The sequence below is a fragment of the Antedon mediterranea genome, chromosome 5 (assembly GCF_964355755.1).
Source record: "Antedon mediterranea chromosome 5, ecAntMedi1.1, whole genome shotgun sequence".
In the NCBI taxonomy this organism is placed as follows: Eukaryota; Metazoa; Echinodermata; class Crinoidea; order Comatulida; family Antedonidae; genus Antedon; species Antedon mediterranea.
Genome location: NC_092674.1, coordinates 3,542,681 through 3,556,771, shown reverse-complemented (window position 1 = coordinate 3,556,771; position 14,091 = coordinate 3,542,681). Strand labels below are relative to the sequence as shown.

The following is a 14,091-nucleotide window of genomic DNA, read 5'->3' as shown; positions in this document are numbered from 1 at the left end:
GACATAAATGGTTACTATAGCATAATAAACATGCGCAGAGTCGAATAATGGGTTCTGGGCACGTCAATTGTGCTATAGTAACCACTTTTGAAATAAATAGTTACTATAGCATATAAACATGCGTAGAGTCGAATAATGGGTTCTGCGCATGTCAATTGTGCTATAATAACCAGTTTTATCGAAAAATAAAAAGGTCGAAAATTGGCAATTATTTGAAAAAATCACTGTACTATAGTACAGGGAAATTTTCGAAAAATGGCCGATTTTCGACCCTTTTATTTTTTTACGTAAATGGTTACTATAGCATAATAAACATGCGCAGAGTCAAATAATGGGTTCTGCGCATGTCAATTGTGCTATAGTAACCACTTTTGACATAAATAGTTACTATAGCATAATAAACATGCGCAGAGTCGAATAATGGGTTCTGCGCATGTCAATTGTGCTATAGTAACCAGTTTTATCGAAAAATAAAAAGGTCGAAAATTGGCCATTTTTCGTAAAATCCCTTTACTATAGTACAGGGAAATTTTCGAAAAATGGCCGATTTTCGACCCTTTTATTTTTTGACATAAATGGTTACTATAGCATAATAAACATGCGCAGAGTCGAATAATGGGTTCTGCGCATGTCAACTGTGCTATAGTAACCACTTTTGACATAAATAGTTACTATAGCATAATAAACATGCGCAGAGTCGAATAATGGGTTCTGCGCATGTCGATAGTGCTATAGTAACTAGTTTTATCGAAAAATAAAAAGGTCGAAAATTGGCAATTATTTGAAAAAACCCTGTACTATAGTACAGGGAAATTTTCGAAAAATGGCCGAATTTCGACCCTTTCATTTTTTGACGTAAATGGTTACTATAGCATAATAAACATGCGCAGAGTCAAATAATGGTTTCTACGCATGTCAATTGTGCTATCGTAACCACTTTTGACATAAATAGTTACTTTAGCATAATAAACATGCGCAGAGTCGAATAATGGGTTCTGCGCATGTCAAATGTGCTATAGTAACCACTTTTGACATAAATAGTTACCATAGCATAATAAACATGCGCAGAGTCAAATAATGGGTTCTGCGCATGTCAATTGTGCTATAGTAACCAGTTTTATCGAAAAATAAAAAGGTCAAAAATTGGCCATTTTTGGAAAAATCCCTGTACTATAGTACAGGTAAATTTTCGAAAAATGGCCGATTTTCGACCCTTTTATTTTTTGACATAAATGGTTACTATAGCATAATAAACATGCGTAGAGTCAAATAATGGTTTCTACGCATCTCAATTGTGCTATAGTAACCCCTTTTGAAATAAATAGTTACTATAGCATATAAACATGCGTAGAGTCGAATAATGGGTTCTGCGCATGTCAATTGTGCTATAATATCCAGTTTTATCGAAAAATAAAAAGGTCGAAAATTGGCAATTATTTGAAAAAATCACTGTACTATAGTACAGGGAAATTTTCGAAAAATGGCCGATTTTCGACCCTTTTATTTTTTTACGTAAATGGTTACTATAGCATAATAAACATGCGCAGAGTCAAATAATGGGTTCTGCGCATGTCAATTGTGCTATAGTAACCACTTTTGACATAAATAGTTACTATAGCATAATAAACATGCGCAGAGTCGAATAATGGGTTCTGCGCATGTCAATAGTGCTATAGTAACCAGTTTTATCGAAAAATAAAAAGGTCGAAAATTGGCAATTATTTGAAAAAACCCTGTACTATAGTACAGGGAAATTTTCGAAAAATTGCCGAATTTCGACCCTTTCATTTTTTGACGTAAATGGTTACTATAGCATAATAAACATGCGCAGAGTCGAATAATGGGTTCTGCGCATGTCAATTGTGCTATAGTAACCAGTTTTATCGAAAAATAAAAAGGTCGAAAATTGCACATTTTTTTAAAAATCCCTGTACTATAATACAGGGAAATTTTCAAAAAATGGCCAATTTTCGACCTTTTAATTTTTGACATAAATAGTTACTATAGCATAATAAACTTGCGCAGAGTCGAATAATGGGTTCTGCGCATGTCAATTGTGCTATGGTAACCAGTTTTATCGAAAAATAAAAAGGTCGAAAATTGGCAATTATTTGAAAAAAACCCTGTACTATAGTACAGGGAAATTTTCGAAAAATTGCTGAATTTCGACCCTTTCATTTTTTGACGTAAATGGTACTATAGCATAATAAAAATGCGCAGAGTCGAATAATGGGTTCTGCGCATGTCAGTTGTGCTATAGTAACCAGTTTGGTCAAAAAATAAAAGGGTCGAAATTTGGTAATTTTTCGAAAATTTCCCTTTACAGGAATTTTTTTTAAATAGCCAAAATATCTACTTTTTAAAATTCAATTATTATGCAATAATATTGCCATATATTCATATATATTGCTTTATCCATCTTATATAGTCATAGTAACCAGTTTGGTCAAAAATAAAAGGGTCGAAACTTGGTAATTTTTCGAAAATTTCCCTGTGCTATAGTACAGGAATTTTTTCAAAAATAACCAAAATATCGATTTTTTAAATTCAATTATGAAATAATATTAGCATATATGCACATATATTGCGTTATCATCCTCTTATATAGTCACAGTAACCAGTTTGGTCAAAAAATAAAAGGGTCGAAATTTGGTAATTTTTCGAAAATTTCCCTGTACAGGAATTTTTTCAAAAACAGCCAAAATATTGACCTTTTAAAATGTAATTATTATGCAATAATATTGCTTTTTATGCAAATATATTGCGTTACAATCATCCTATATAGTCATAGTAACCAGTTCTCAAAACATTTTTCGGAAACTTCCCTGGACAAATATGTATTATTATTGTTCAGTCTTGTACTAGAGAGATATATAAAAAAAAAGCAAAAATAACATTTTAAAATGCATCATTTTTACCATCATTTATTCAAAAGTGCAAGTAAATACATAGTAGGGTAGGTATGTACGAGGAAATAAATATTAACAATAAGTATTATGACACATGCAGTATTATAAAATTCAGCCACACTTGCTATAAATTAGACACTAACCATATTAATAATAATACTGTATAGTAATATTTAATAACAGAATGTCCAATAAATATTAACAATATAACAGTAGTATAGCACATGCAGTAAAATTCAGCCACACCTAACTTGCTATAGTTATTTAAATTAGACACTAACCACATTAATAATAATAATATAATAGTCTTATTTAATAACACATTAATTCTCCATTAACCACTGTCAAAATTGTTATTTGCCATATGGTTAAATTGCTATTGATATTTATCTACTAAGAAAAATAATATTGTTTTATAGACGTTAATTAAAATCATTTACCTTATACAAAAGTAAATAAAAATAAGTTGGTTATTTATAATATAGTTTAAAAAAATAATATATAACCTTTATATAAAAATAACATTTAATGCCCGGAACAAAACCTTACATTTTAATATTACAGTATTGTATTACATTATTGTTATTATTATTTAGTGTCTGTAAAACAATAAAAATATACATATGATTTGACCAGACATTTCTGATTATGACACTAAGCGATGTGTATCAAATATAAGTATTTTAAACATGTCCAACAAATGTTAGAATTACTCAAATTGTGGAATGTTCAGTACTAGTATAAACCCTGATAACCTTTGCAAGTAACATTCATTATTACAATGGAACAACTATTAGTAAGAATACTAATCTGTGTCAAATGACACAACTTCAACTTCTGCACACTGGAACTGTCCATTTGATGCTAGAGGTGGGTTTCCAAATGTATCGCAGTAAGACGTCCAACCGTTGTTAAGGTCACTCTTTAAGTGAATTCCATCTCCATCGCTGCAAGTAAAAGAAAATAATAATATTCAAGTACAGGTACATTGTATTCAGTGGCCCCCCTGGTTCAGTGGGGCCCCTGGTTCAGTGGGCCCCTGGTTCAGTGGGGCCCCCTGGTTTAGTTGGGCCCCCTGGTTGCGATTTTTTTTTTCGTACATAAGTTGGGGACCCCCTCATGAAACGTCACAAAATAAACATGAATAATTCATCAGTTAAATTTTCTTGTTCCGTGTGCACCCAAGCGTATAGCAACAAGAAGTGATTACACAAGTGCGGTACGATTCTAGGCCTATCTCCGCTGTTGTTGCGGCGTGCGATTTCATAGAAGAATAGCGGCGTTTTGTGTGGATTGTCGAAATAATCAGCCTTTAGTTTATGGTGTTTTTAATATAATTTTTTACTAAAGAATTACGTGTTAAAACTATAGTTTCTATTAATACTATTAGGCCTAATTATTAGTCTCTAAACCCATGTCTATTCTAGTAGTAGCTGTGTGAGTGTGTGTGACGTGTGTGTGTTAAGTATGACACAATCCGAGTAATAAGTCAGCAAAATTAAACAATAAACATTACACAAAAATACATTTTTATTCTCGTGGGTCAAATCTTCCCATCTCATGTGTTCATATACGCGCATTTTTAAAGTTCCTTTGAGTACATGCATATTGTTTGATAATAAAATAGCAGAATTAAAAAAATACAGTACACAAATTACACATTCTTTATTCTTGTGGGTCTAAGCTTTCATGTCCAATGAATTACTACTTAGTTTAATGTCTTGCCGTACTTGCCTAGCTGTCGATTAGCCTCGACTCGACACATTTTGTGTGAAGAAGAGTGCGCGAAGGCAATCACGTGAATTGACTTATAATCCTAGGCCTACTGTAGAAAGTATCGTATCGCAGTTGTAATCACTTCTTGTTGCTATACGCTTGGGTGCACACGGAACAACAAATTTAACTGATGAATTATTCATGTTTATTTTGTGACGTTTCATGAAGGGGTCCCCAACTTATGTACGAAAAAAAAAATCGCCCCCTGGTTCAGTGGGGGCCCCTGGTTCAGTGGGGGCCCCTGGTTCAGTGGGGGCCCCTGGTTCAGTGGGGGCCCCTGGTTCAGTGGGGGACCCTGGTTCAGTGGGGGCCCCTGGTTCAGTGGGGGCCCCTGGTTCAGTGGGGGCCCCTGGTTCAGTGGGGGCCCCTGGATCAGTGGGGGCACCTGGATCAGTGGGGCCACTGGATCAGTGGGGCCACTGGATCAGTGGGGCCACTGGATCAGAAGCCACTGGATCAGAGACCCTACCAACACTTAGCCTTTTTTGACATATTTTAATGCTTGTTTTTCCTCTTGGCACTGCTCAGGGCCTCTGTAGGCTCCAGGGCCTCTGGGTTTAGCCATTGAGCGCTCATAACCGTTACGCCACCGCTTGTAATAATTAACTTACCCTCCTCCAATGACCAGAAGGTTACCAGCCGCTCGAATGAACATCTGGTTAGTGGCATCAAGCGTCTCATTATCTTCAAGTCCAACCCATCCATATTTTTCTTGTTCAGGCACAAGCGAGAAAAGAAAACATTCTCCTGTTCCGAAAAACGCCAGCTTCCTTTCTTTATTGTTTCTTTCCTCGAGGTTGGTCGACAAATAAGCGCCAAATATCTGTGTACAAAGCAGAAATTCATCAAATTGAGTTCATTGAAAATTTAAGCCAATAAATGTATATTTATAATTTTATAGTTTGTATATATTTATGTCAGCTAGGAAGACTATCAAAAAATGTGCCCAAATATGGTAGTAATATGACCATACGACATGTCCATATATGGGCACATCACATTTTTTGTCACATAACGTTTGATAGTGTAGACGGAGCTTTACTGTACATACCTCTTGTTTCACAGACTTTACTAATAGCAGCAAAGGTTCTGTTTCTTGGCACTGGTTATACAGTGATATTAAGCTATAACCATGTTCACTGGTGCTAAAAATCAATTTTGGTTTCAACAAAGCTATACGCTCAGGCAGCCATTTCCACAAACCTTGCAACTGCAAATAAAAATATGGGATGAAAGAATACATAACATATTTAATTTTCCAGGTTTTATTTAACAATAATATTATTATCAGCGAAAGACCAAAAGGAAGACCGAAAAACATGGATGGCAAACATCAAAATAGAAACAGAACTTTTTACACGTCATGCTTGCTCAAGTGGCAAACACAAGTGAGACACACAATTTCCAACAACGATAATGTATATTAATGATAAAACATCGTGCATATAGATATACAGTACTGTATCTAATAAACTTGATCTTGCTGACCACAAGAAATAAAGTGGTGCGGTTTTTCGCAAGAAAAGGGAAGTTCAATCTTTGTTCAAACCACTGGATTGTCAAAGGCTTCTGTAAAAAAGTGGTTCGGTTGAATGCTTACCAACCATACTGGTGGTTACGACCCTGCCCTTTTATAACTTACTGAATGTCTCACAGCATTAAAAGACCAACAAGAAATATGGGAAAAGGTGAGATTTTAGAGATTTTTATTCAGAATGAATCCAAAAGCATATTTTTTTTAATTTGTACTTTCCACACCTATCCATATAATGGTCCTTGTTCATAATTATGCATAAATTATCTTTATAGACTTATAGGTTAAAAAGGTAAAATCTGCAATAGCTAATACAACTTAACAGTATCATAGCACTTGTATTGTGCCTGCCTAAGGTGTCTATGTAATTGGATAGTCTAGGTGGAATTAAGAGTTGCTACTGTAACAGTGAAAATATCACATTGCAGGCAATGATGGCAGTACTGAATATGTAACAGAAACAAATTCTTTGAGATTGCAAGAATTATTGAAAAAGGCGAGATTTTGTTTGGTTTGTATTCAGAATTAATCCAAAATCATATTTCTTAAATTTGTACTTTCCACACCTATCCATATAATGGTCCTTGTTCAAAATACATTGCATTATTATACATTAACAAATACACTGGGGAATGCCCTGTACACGTTTAACTATCGGACAGACTAGCATTGTTTGTGTATAATTGCCATTATAATACACAACCCTCAAATGCTATGTCAATTGTTATAAGTAAATAGGTTTAATGCCCACGTACACCATTGATTTTGCCCAATACAATACAATGACGTATTTGAAATTTTAAACAGACAATACTGTTGTATATATTTTTGCATATTACATATTTGGTAGAGAGATGCCAAGATAGAGATCAATATAAAAACATAATGAACCAATATTCTAGGTCATAAAACAACTTTTTTAAATTTTCACTATATATGCACTACAAAAAACTGTATTTAAATATGCACTACAAAAAACTATTTAATATGCGCATAAACTATTTTGTATGCGTTTAAAATGTGTTTGAGTAGTTCCATTTTGTTAGAATATGCAAATTTACTACCATCACATCTAAAAATAAACAGAAACCGAAACACATTTTTAATTAATACATTATTACTACATAATAACAATTTTGTTTCCTTAAATCATCATTTTTATTTCATTTTCTATACTAATGTTAATTTCCTACTCACCTGAGAGTGACTGATAATGTTGGAGTTAATTTGAGTCGCTACGGTGACATTGTGTCCAAGACGTTGAGGGCTCTGTAATTCAGAAAGCTTATTCCGCACCTTGACTTGATTTTTACTTTGAATCGACCTAATTGTAGCTCTTGAAAACCCACGGAATTGAAAAGCAGCCTGTAAAAAGAAATCGTGCAAATACTTTTTATATTATTTCACAGTAGATTGAACAAATACGTATAAAAAATTGACAAATGTTTACTTTATTCTGACATTTCACATATATGCCCATACAAGCTTAAGATATGTTTGTTGACTAAACAAACAATGTTCTTTGTGATTATTTCTCACCTTCAGTAATTGTTTAGGTGATTCTGGTATGTTTCTCGCATGTTCTCTAATGGAAGACATAAGATCATTGCTTTTTTTTGCACCTTAAACAAGAAAAATATGTTTTAGAAAATGGAAATACATGCTATGTACAATTTTTTTTTTTTTTATTATTTATTTCGGTATATAAAACATTACAAAAAGCAGAACAAGTCTGAAATTATTGTAGCACATTATATAAAAAATTTACATTACAGATAAAAAATACAAAACAATTTACAATATGCATAAGAAAAATAAATATACTGTACATTAATCATTAAAATTTATCTGGTATTTTAAATATATTTATCAAGGTTTTAATTTATTTTAAGCAATATATACAATAGTATTAATTTAAATGAATTTATTTATTTACTTATAAAAATCCTATATAAAAAAAATTATTTCGAGTTAAGCAGATTAACAATATACAATATGCTTGGAAAAATAAATCTATTCAAGTGAGTCTAGTCATTGAATAGATTTATTTTTCTAAAATTAAAGCTCTGTCTACACTATGGTAGTGATATGATGTCATTGTATTAGGCGCTATATAAAGCTCTGTCTACATTATGGTATATGATATGATGTCATTTTGTGTCCATATATGGGCACATTACATTTTATTTGTCACATAAGTTTGATAATATAGACAGAGCTTAAAACCACCTGCATGACTGACAATATCCATACATGTATGTACTATATGCAAGTTTCTTTCTTTTGGTGGGGTGGTGGGAGGGGGAGTTCAATTCACTTATTTATAATATGAACAAAATAACGTAATAAATTAGCTTGGCGATTGATTTTCAAGTAACCAAAAAAAAGTCATCAAATAATGGACATAATTCCTAATTGAGGGTACCCATTGCCAGCAGTAGTGCGATTTAAGGTCAGATTTTTTTTCCCCACACGCATCTAACAGCGAATAACTCGCCAATTACAGGATGGATAAACTATTTTATAATTTATTCAATAATCTAACGTGCTTATAAACTACGTCTCATTTGAGGCTTAGGGAGTGGAGTTAAAAGAGTTGTGAGTTACAACTCTGGCACTAGGAAAGGATTGACCTTGGGATTGGAAGCTACAGCTCCACTACAATTTTATGCATTTTATACTGTGCATGCATATTTTTTACTATAAATGCAATAGTTACCTGTTGCTTTTTTATAAGAATCTGCCAAAGCCAAACCAACTCGGTACAACACTTTTAGTCCTTCCACCAGAAAGCAATCTATAATACGTACCTAAAAAATAATAAAAATATAATATTATAGCTTCTTGGTGAAGATTCTAGCTTAAGCTCTGTGTACACTATATCAAACTAGTTTGACATCATGTCCATATATGGGCACATCACATTTTTTGTCACATAAAGTTTGATAGTGTAGACAGAGCTTTAGAGAACTAAATGGCACTCATTTCAAATGCAGTATCATATACAAATACTTACCAGGTGAGAAAATGGCAAATCTTCAAATATTATCCAAATCCAATTCTTCAAAAATTCTTTAGATTCATTTTGCTCTGTTAGGTAAGAATGTGTCTGAGGCTGTAATAATAGAACAATGGTAGACTATGTAAACACTGAAGTCTGGTATTACAGTAATAAACAATCTAGACAAACACTTTATATACGGTAGTTCAAAACATAAATTCACTATAATGGCCACTTTACACAGACGAGCAGTAACGGTAATAAAAATATAGAACCTATATTATTACTTATGATGGAGTACACAGGCGGTTTCAGCTCAGGATAGATACAGATTCTATGTGGGACAAGCTATGCGGTTTTCCGCTTACCTTTACCGCTCGTATGTGTAAATTGGTCTTAATATACCAGGAAATGTTTAAGACATTTTATTTTAACCAAATGTCAATGATACTGATTATGAGCGATCATAGCAATGGGCAGTATTGTATATAAATGTTGATGTTAACATCTTCTTTAAAAGATTAACTGCTGATATATTTGAATTTGGAGTAGAAAACTGTTTTTTGGCATCGCACAAGGTGTATGAAACTGCATGAGCGAGAGTGAAATCAACCAATATTCTGCTTTCATATACAACATGAAACTAGATTCTGAAGGTAGATAGTAACGCAATAGTGTATAACCACATGTATAGATCAAATTGATAAGCTCGCATCTTAGTATGATTTCACTAGAATACTGGATTATGTACTGCTGTATACTAATTTTAAATTCAATACAGTAGAACAATTTTATCCTGGGAAACAAATGCGGAGAAATATGTTTTAAGACTCTTATTAAGGGACACTTCGTTGGATTCAACAGGTGTCGCTGCATAGGGATCCACTGTATACACAACGGTTACAAACTTACTATGAACTTTGCCGCAATTTTTGTAAAATTCATTAAAAATGCTTCATATTCCACTCGCGTTTGATGTAAATACTTTAAGGTTTGTTCTTGCAATAGCGCCACCAGACATTCAAAACAAACGGACTCCTCGACGTAATGAAGTAAAACACTCGCAAGCGGCAGTAAGAGAGGGCAGTATGTTATTTCTGGATGTGCGTTTTCAATCGCGAACATCATTTTGTGTAATATTTGTTGTCCATAATCGTTCAGTTTGTAGAACAGAATGTGGCCCTCGTCGATAAACTGTGGTAATTTTGAACCTTTAATTAGTTCTGCGAAAAAAAAGAAATGTAAACCTCATCTTAAAATGTGAAAAAGTTACTGTTATGGAAAAAATTTATCAAAAGTACATTTTATGTTTACCAAGTAGTTAAAATATATACCGGTAGCGCTAAATTGTTTGTAAATTCATAAAGCTCTGTTTACACTATAAAAAATTATAAATGACTTTATAAGACATTTGCTGAACTGTTCATTTGCCGTAGCAGGACCCAAAATTTGGAACAGTTTACCAAGTCACATTAAACACTTAGACGACAATAATCAGTTTAGAAAACATTGAAAGGCATTATATTTCAAACAATGTTATGATACTGTTGATGTGAAGCGCCGCTGATTATAATTAAAATGTGCGCTATACAAGTAATAATATTGTGACAAAAAAATGTGATGTGCCTTTTTTTGTCAAACTAGTTTGATAATCACCTTCTTCATCTCTGCCACTGTCTGCCAATTCCTCATAAATGGATGGTCCAACCTGCGTATTCCTTAGACACAAATCTCTCCACAAGTTCTGCCTAATCGGATGTTTCATTAACCATTCAGATTTCCGCACAAACTTTTTCAGTTTTTGTTGGTTGCTTTTAATTTGTGCTGGCAGCTCATTTTCACCATCGCTTGCCAATTGCTGGTTATCTCCTTCCCCCAATACAAGAGAAGTAAACACTGAATTTCCTCCACCTTCTGCCATCATTGATCTAGAAAAAGGCAATGATGTTGTATTGTATGTATGGTTTGCAGCCATTATAAAATTAATTTGCTAGTCTAGTCTTTTTATGCTAATGTAAAAGTATTGTGTATTCAAACCCCGGCCTAGGCCAACTGTACTTTTTTGTTTTGTTTTTTGACGCGCAGGACCTACCTTTATATTATTCTTATATTAAATACGCAACAGGCTACCCGGCCCAGGGTCTCTATCTAGCTAAATACGTCAGGCTATGACATAGCATCGACATAGCCTATATCGATGACTACTTCTGCTGCAGGTGGTGGCTGCTCTCTCCAACAATCCAATAAATACTGGGTCTAGCCTAGCACCTCTGAAAGTTGAAACGCAACACTATCCTACGTTTTGCTCTTACACGACTCTCCAGTAATGTCTATTTAATGTCTAGTTTCCTAAAACTAGACATAAAAAAACAGATTGTTTTGATCAGTTTTGAAGCACTTTCGCACCTGTTTTGTTGGCGTTGTTGCTCCTCCCCTTTTCTCTTCTGATTTTTAAAATGAATTAGCGCCCTCTATTGTTTACATCATCAAGGCTCTCAACACAAAGGCAATGTTATCTTGATTTATTAAAGGTATTCGTTTCCCAGCTACAGTAGTCACTGGTACTCACAAGGAGGGCCACGTGAATGCCACCTTTATCCTCCTCTTTTTAAGTTTAAATGTCTGGGGAGAAACCGAAGTCCTCGGAGAAAAATCCCACTTGAAAAGAGAGAAAATTAATCTCCAAAATTTACTGGAAATCTAACTCAAAATCGTGTGTGAAGTATGCAAGGCGTGCACTCCAATACTTCACCACAACAAACTTACAAGCGTCTTATTTGTGAAACTCAACCTCCGTAAATTAATTAAATAATCAAAACTTCAGAACGCAAAACTTACCTGCGTCTTTACCAACTTACCATGGTGTTATACACAAATTAAGTAATAAGTTCATTTAAAAAAAATCACTCACCGTACAAAACTTACTTTATATTAAAATCAAACACACTTACTTACTTAATTGACACGCGTGTGACCTTAAATAACATAATAAATAAGTACACACAGTACCAAATTAATATGCAAACTTAAATAAATATAGTTACGTACCACATACTTAAATTAACAAACTTAATTTAAAATACACTTGCCAATTAATATGCACCAACCAAACTTAACGACACTCATTGAACACAAACTTCAATAAATATTATACGTACCAAATACTTAAATAAACAAATACAAATAAATACACTTTCCGAATTAATTTGCACCTTAATTAACCAGTAGGCCTACGAGTATATTAATCATACATAAACTTAAATAAACACATACGACATACAGAATATACACAAACTTAAATACACTTGTATACCAAAGTAATGTGTGTATTAGAACCAAACTTACCTCGTGCCAAATTTTTACCCACCTAACTTACCAACTTTACCCACCCCACCAGTACGGTATTATACGTATTTAGAGCCAAAATTACATTGTACTCAATTTTTACCCGATCAACTTAACAGTACGGTATTTTTAGTGTTAGTTAGGCAAACTTACCTTGTCCCAACCTTGATTCACCTAAGTTTACCAGCAACACTGCCAAAAAACTTACCTCGTACAACTTGTAACCATTTAACTTACCAGTAGTACTAAACCAAACTTACCTGTAGCATACAGTCAAAAACTTACTTCGTACAACTTGTAACCATTTAAATTACCAGTAGTACTAAACCAAACTTACCTGTAGCATACTGCCAAAAACTTACCTCGTACAACTTGTAACCATTTAACTTACCAGTAGTACTAAACCAAACTTACCTGTAGCATACTGCCAAAAACTTACCTCGTACAACTTGTAACCATTTAACTTACCAGTAGTACTAAACCAAACTTACCTGTAGCATACAGTCAAAAACTTACCTCGTACAACTTGTAACCATTTAACTTACCAGTAGTACTAAACCAAACTTACCTGTGCATACAGTCAAACACTTACTTCGTACAACTTGTAACCATTTAACTTACCAGTAGTACTAAACCGAACTTACCTGTAGCATACTGCCAAAAACTTACCTCGTACAACTTGTAACCATTTAACTTACCAGTAGTACTAAACCAAACTTACCTGTAGCATACAGTCAAAAACTTACCTCGTACAACTTGTAACCATTTAACTTACCAGTAGTACTAAACCAAACTTACCTGTAGCATACTGTCAAAAACTTACCTCGTACAACTTGTAACCATTTAACTTACCAGTAGTACTAAACCAAACTTACCTGTAGCATACAGTCAAAAACTTACTTCGTACAACTTGTAACCATTTAACTTACCAGTAGTACTAAACCAAACTTACCTGTAGCATACTGCCAAAAACTTACCTCGTACAACTTGTAACCATTTAACTTACCAGTAGTACTAAACCAAACTTACCTGTAGCATACAGTCAAAAACTTACCTCGTACAACTTGTAACCATTTAACTTACCAGTAGTACTAAACCAAACTTACCTGTAGCATACAGTCAAAAACTTACCTCGTACAACTTGTAACCATTTAACTTACCAGTAGTACTAAACCAAACTTACCTGTAGCATACTGCCAAAAACTTACCTCGTACAACTTGTAACCATTTAACTTACCAGTAGTACTAAACCAAACTTACCAGTAGTACTAAACCAAACTTACCTGTAGCATACTGCCAAAAACTTACCTCGTACAACTTGTAACCATTTAACTTACCAGTAGTACTAAACCAAACTTACCTGTAGCATACTGCCAAAAACTTGCCTCGTACAACTTGTAACCATTTAACTTACCAGTAGTACTAAACCAAACTTACCACTACGAGTTTTGCATTAAACACTGCAATTCTAGGCTACTCACCCGATTCTGCATTTGTCATTAGATAGATGTTAACCGACTATTGAG

The 14,091-nt window shown here is 33.8% G+C and overlaps 2 protein-coding genes across 3 annotated transcripts in view; one reads left to right on the top strand and one right to left on the bottom strand.

The window, feature by feature from the left end:
* LOC140048866 (apicoplast pyruvate carrier 1-like) overlaps positions 1 to 14,091 on the top strand; it is an 87,021-nt gene that overhangs the window by 59,362 nt on the left and 13,568 nt on the right. The gene's annotated exons all lie outside the window — the stretch shown is intronic.
* On the bottom strand, positions 2,928 to 11,654 carry LOC140048659 (GTPase-activating protein skywalker-like). Of its 2 annotated transcripts, none has more exons than XM_072093430.1 (10): positions 11,627 to 11,654; positions 10,877 to 11,148; positions 10,133 to 10,443; positions 9,236 to 9,334; positions 8,939 to 9,029; positions 7,759 to 7,841; positions 7,417 to 7,584; positions 5,737 to 5,895; positions 5,297 to 5,508; positions 2,928 to 3,856 (listed from the first exon to the last, which is right to left on the bottom strand). In XM_072093430.1, the coding sequence occupies exons 2-10, from the start codon at positions 11,142 to 11,144 to the stop codon at positions 3,715 to 3,717; spliced, it is 1,533 nt and encodes a 510-aa protein (XP_071949531.1). In that variant the 5' UTR covers positions 11,145 to 11,148; positions 11,627 to 11,654; the 3' UTR covers positions 2,928 to 3,714. The 2 variants fall into 2 exon arrangements, with proteins under 2 accessions (XP_071949531.1, XP_071949530.1); XM_072093429.1 differs by lacking the exon at positions 11,627 to 11,654 and adding an exon at positions 11,313 to 11,612.

Excerpts from the sequence above, each read along its gene's own strand:
- LOC140048659 (XM_072093430.1), bottom strand. The coding sequence starts at position 11,144 with ATGATGGCAGAAGGTGGAGGAAATTCAGTGTTTACTTCTCTTGTATTG. Across the intron at positions 9,030-9,235 it reads ATTTGCCATTTTCTCACCTG|GTACGTATTATAGATTGCTT; the intron begins GTAAGTATTTGT and ends ATTATTTTTTAG. Across the intron at positions 7,585-7,758 it reads CACCTAAACAATTACTGAAG|GCTGCTTTTCAATTCCGTGG; the intron begins GTGAGAAATAAT and ends TTCTTTTTACAG.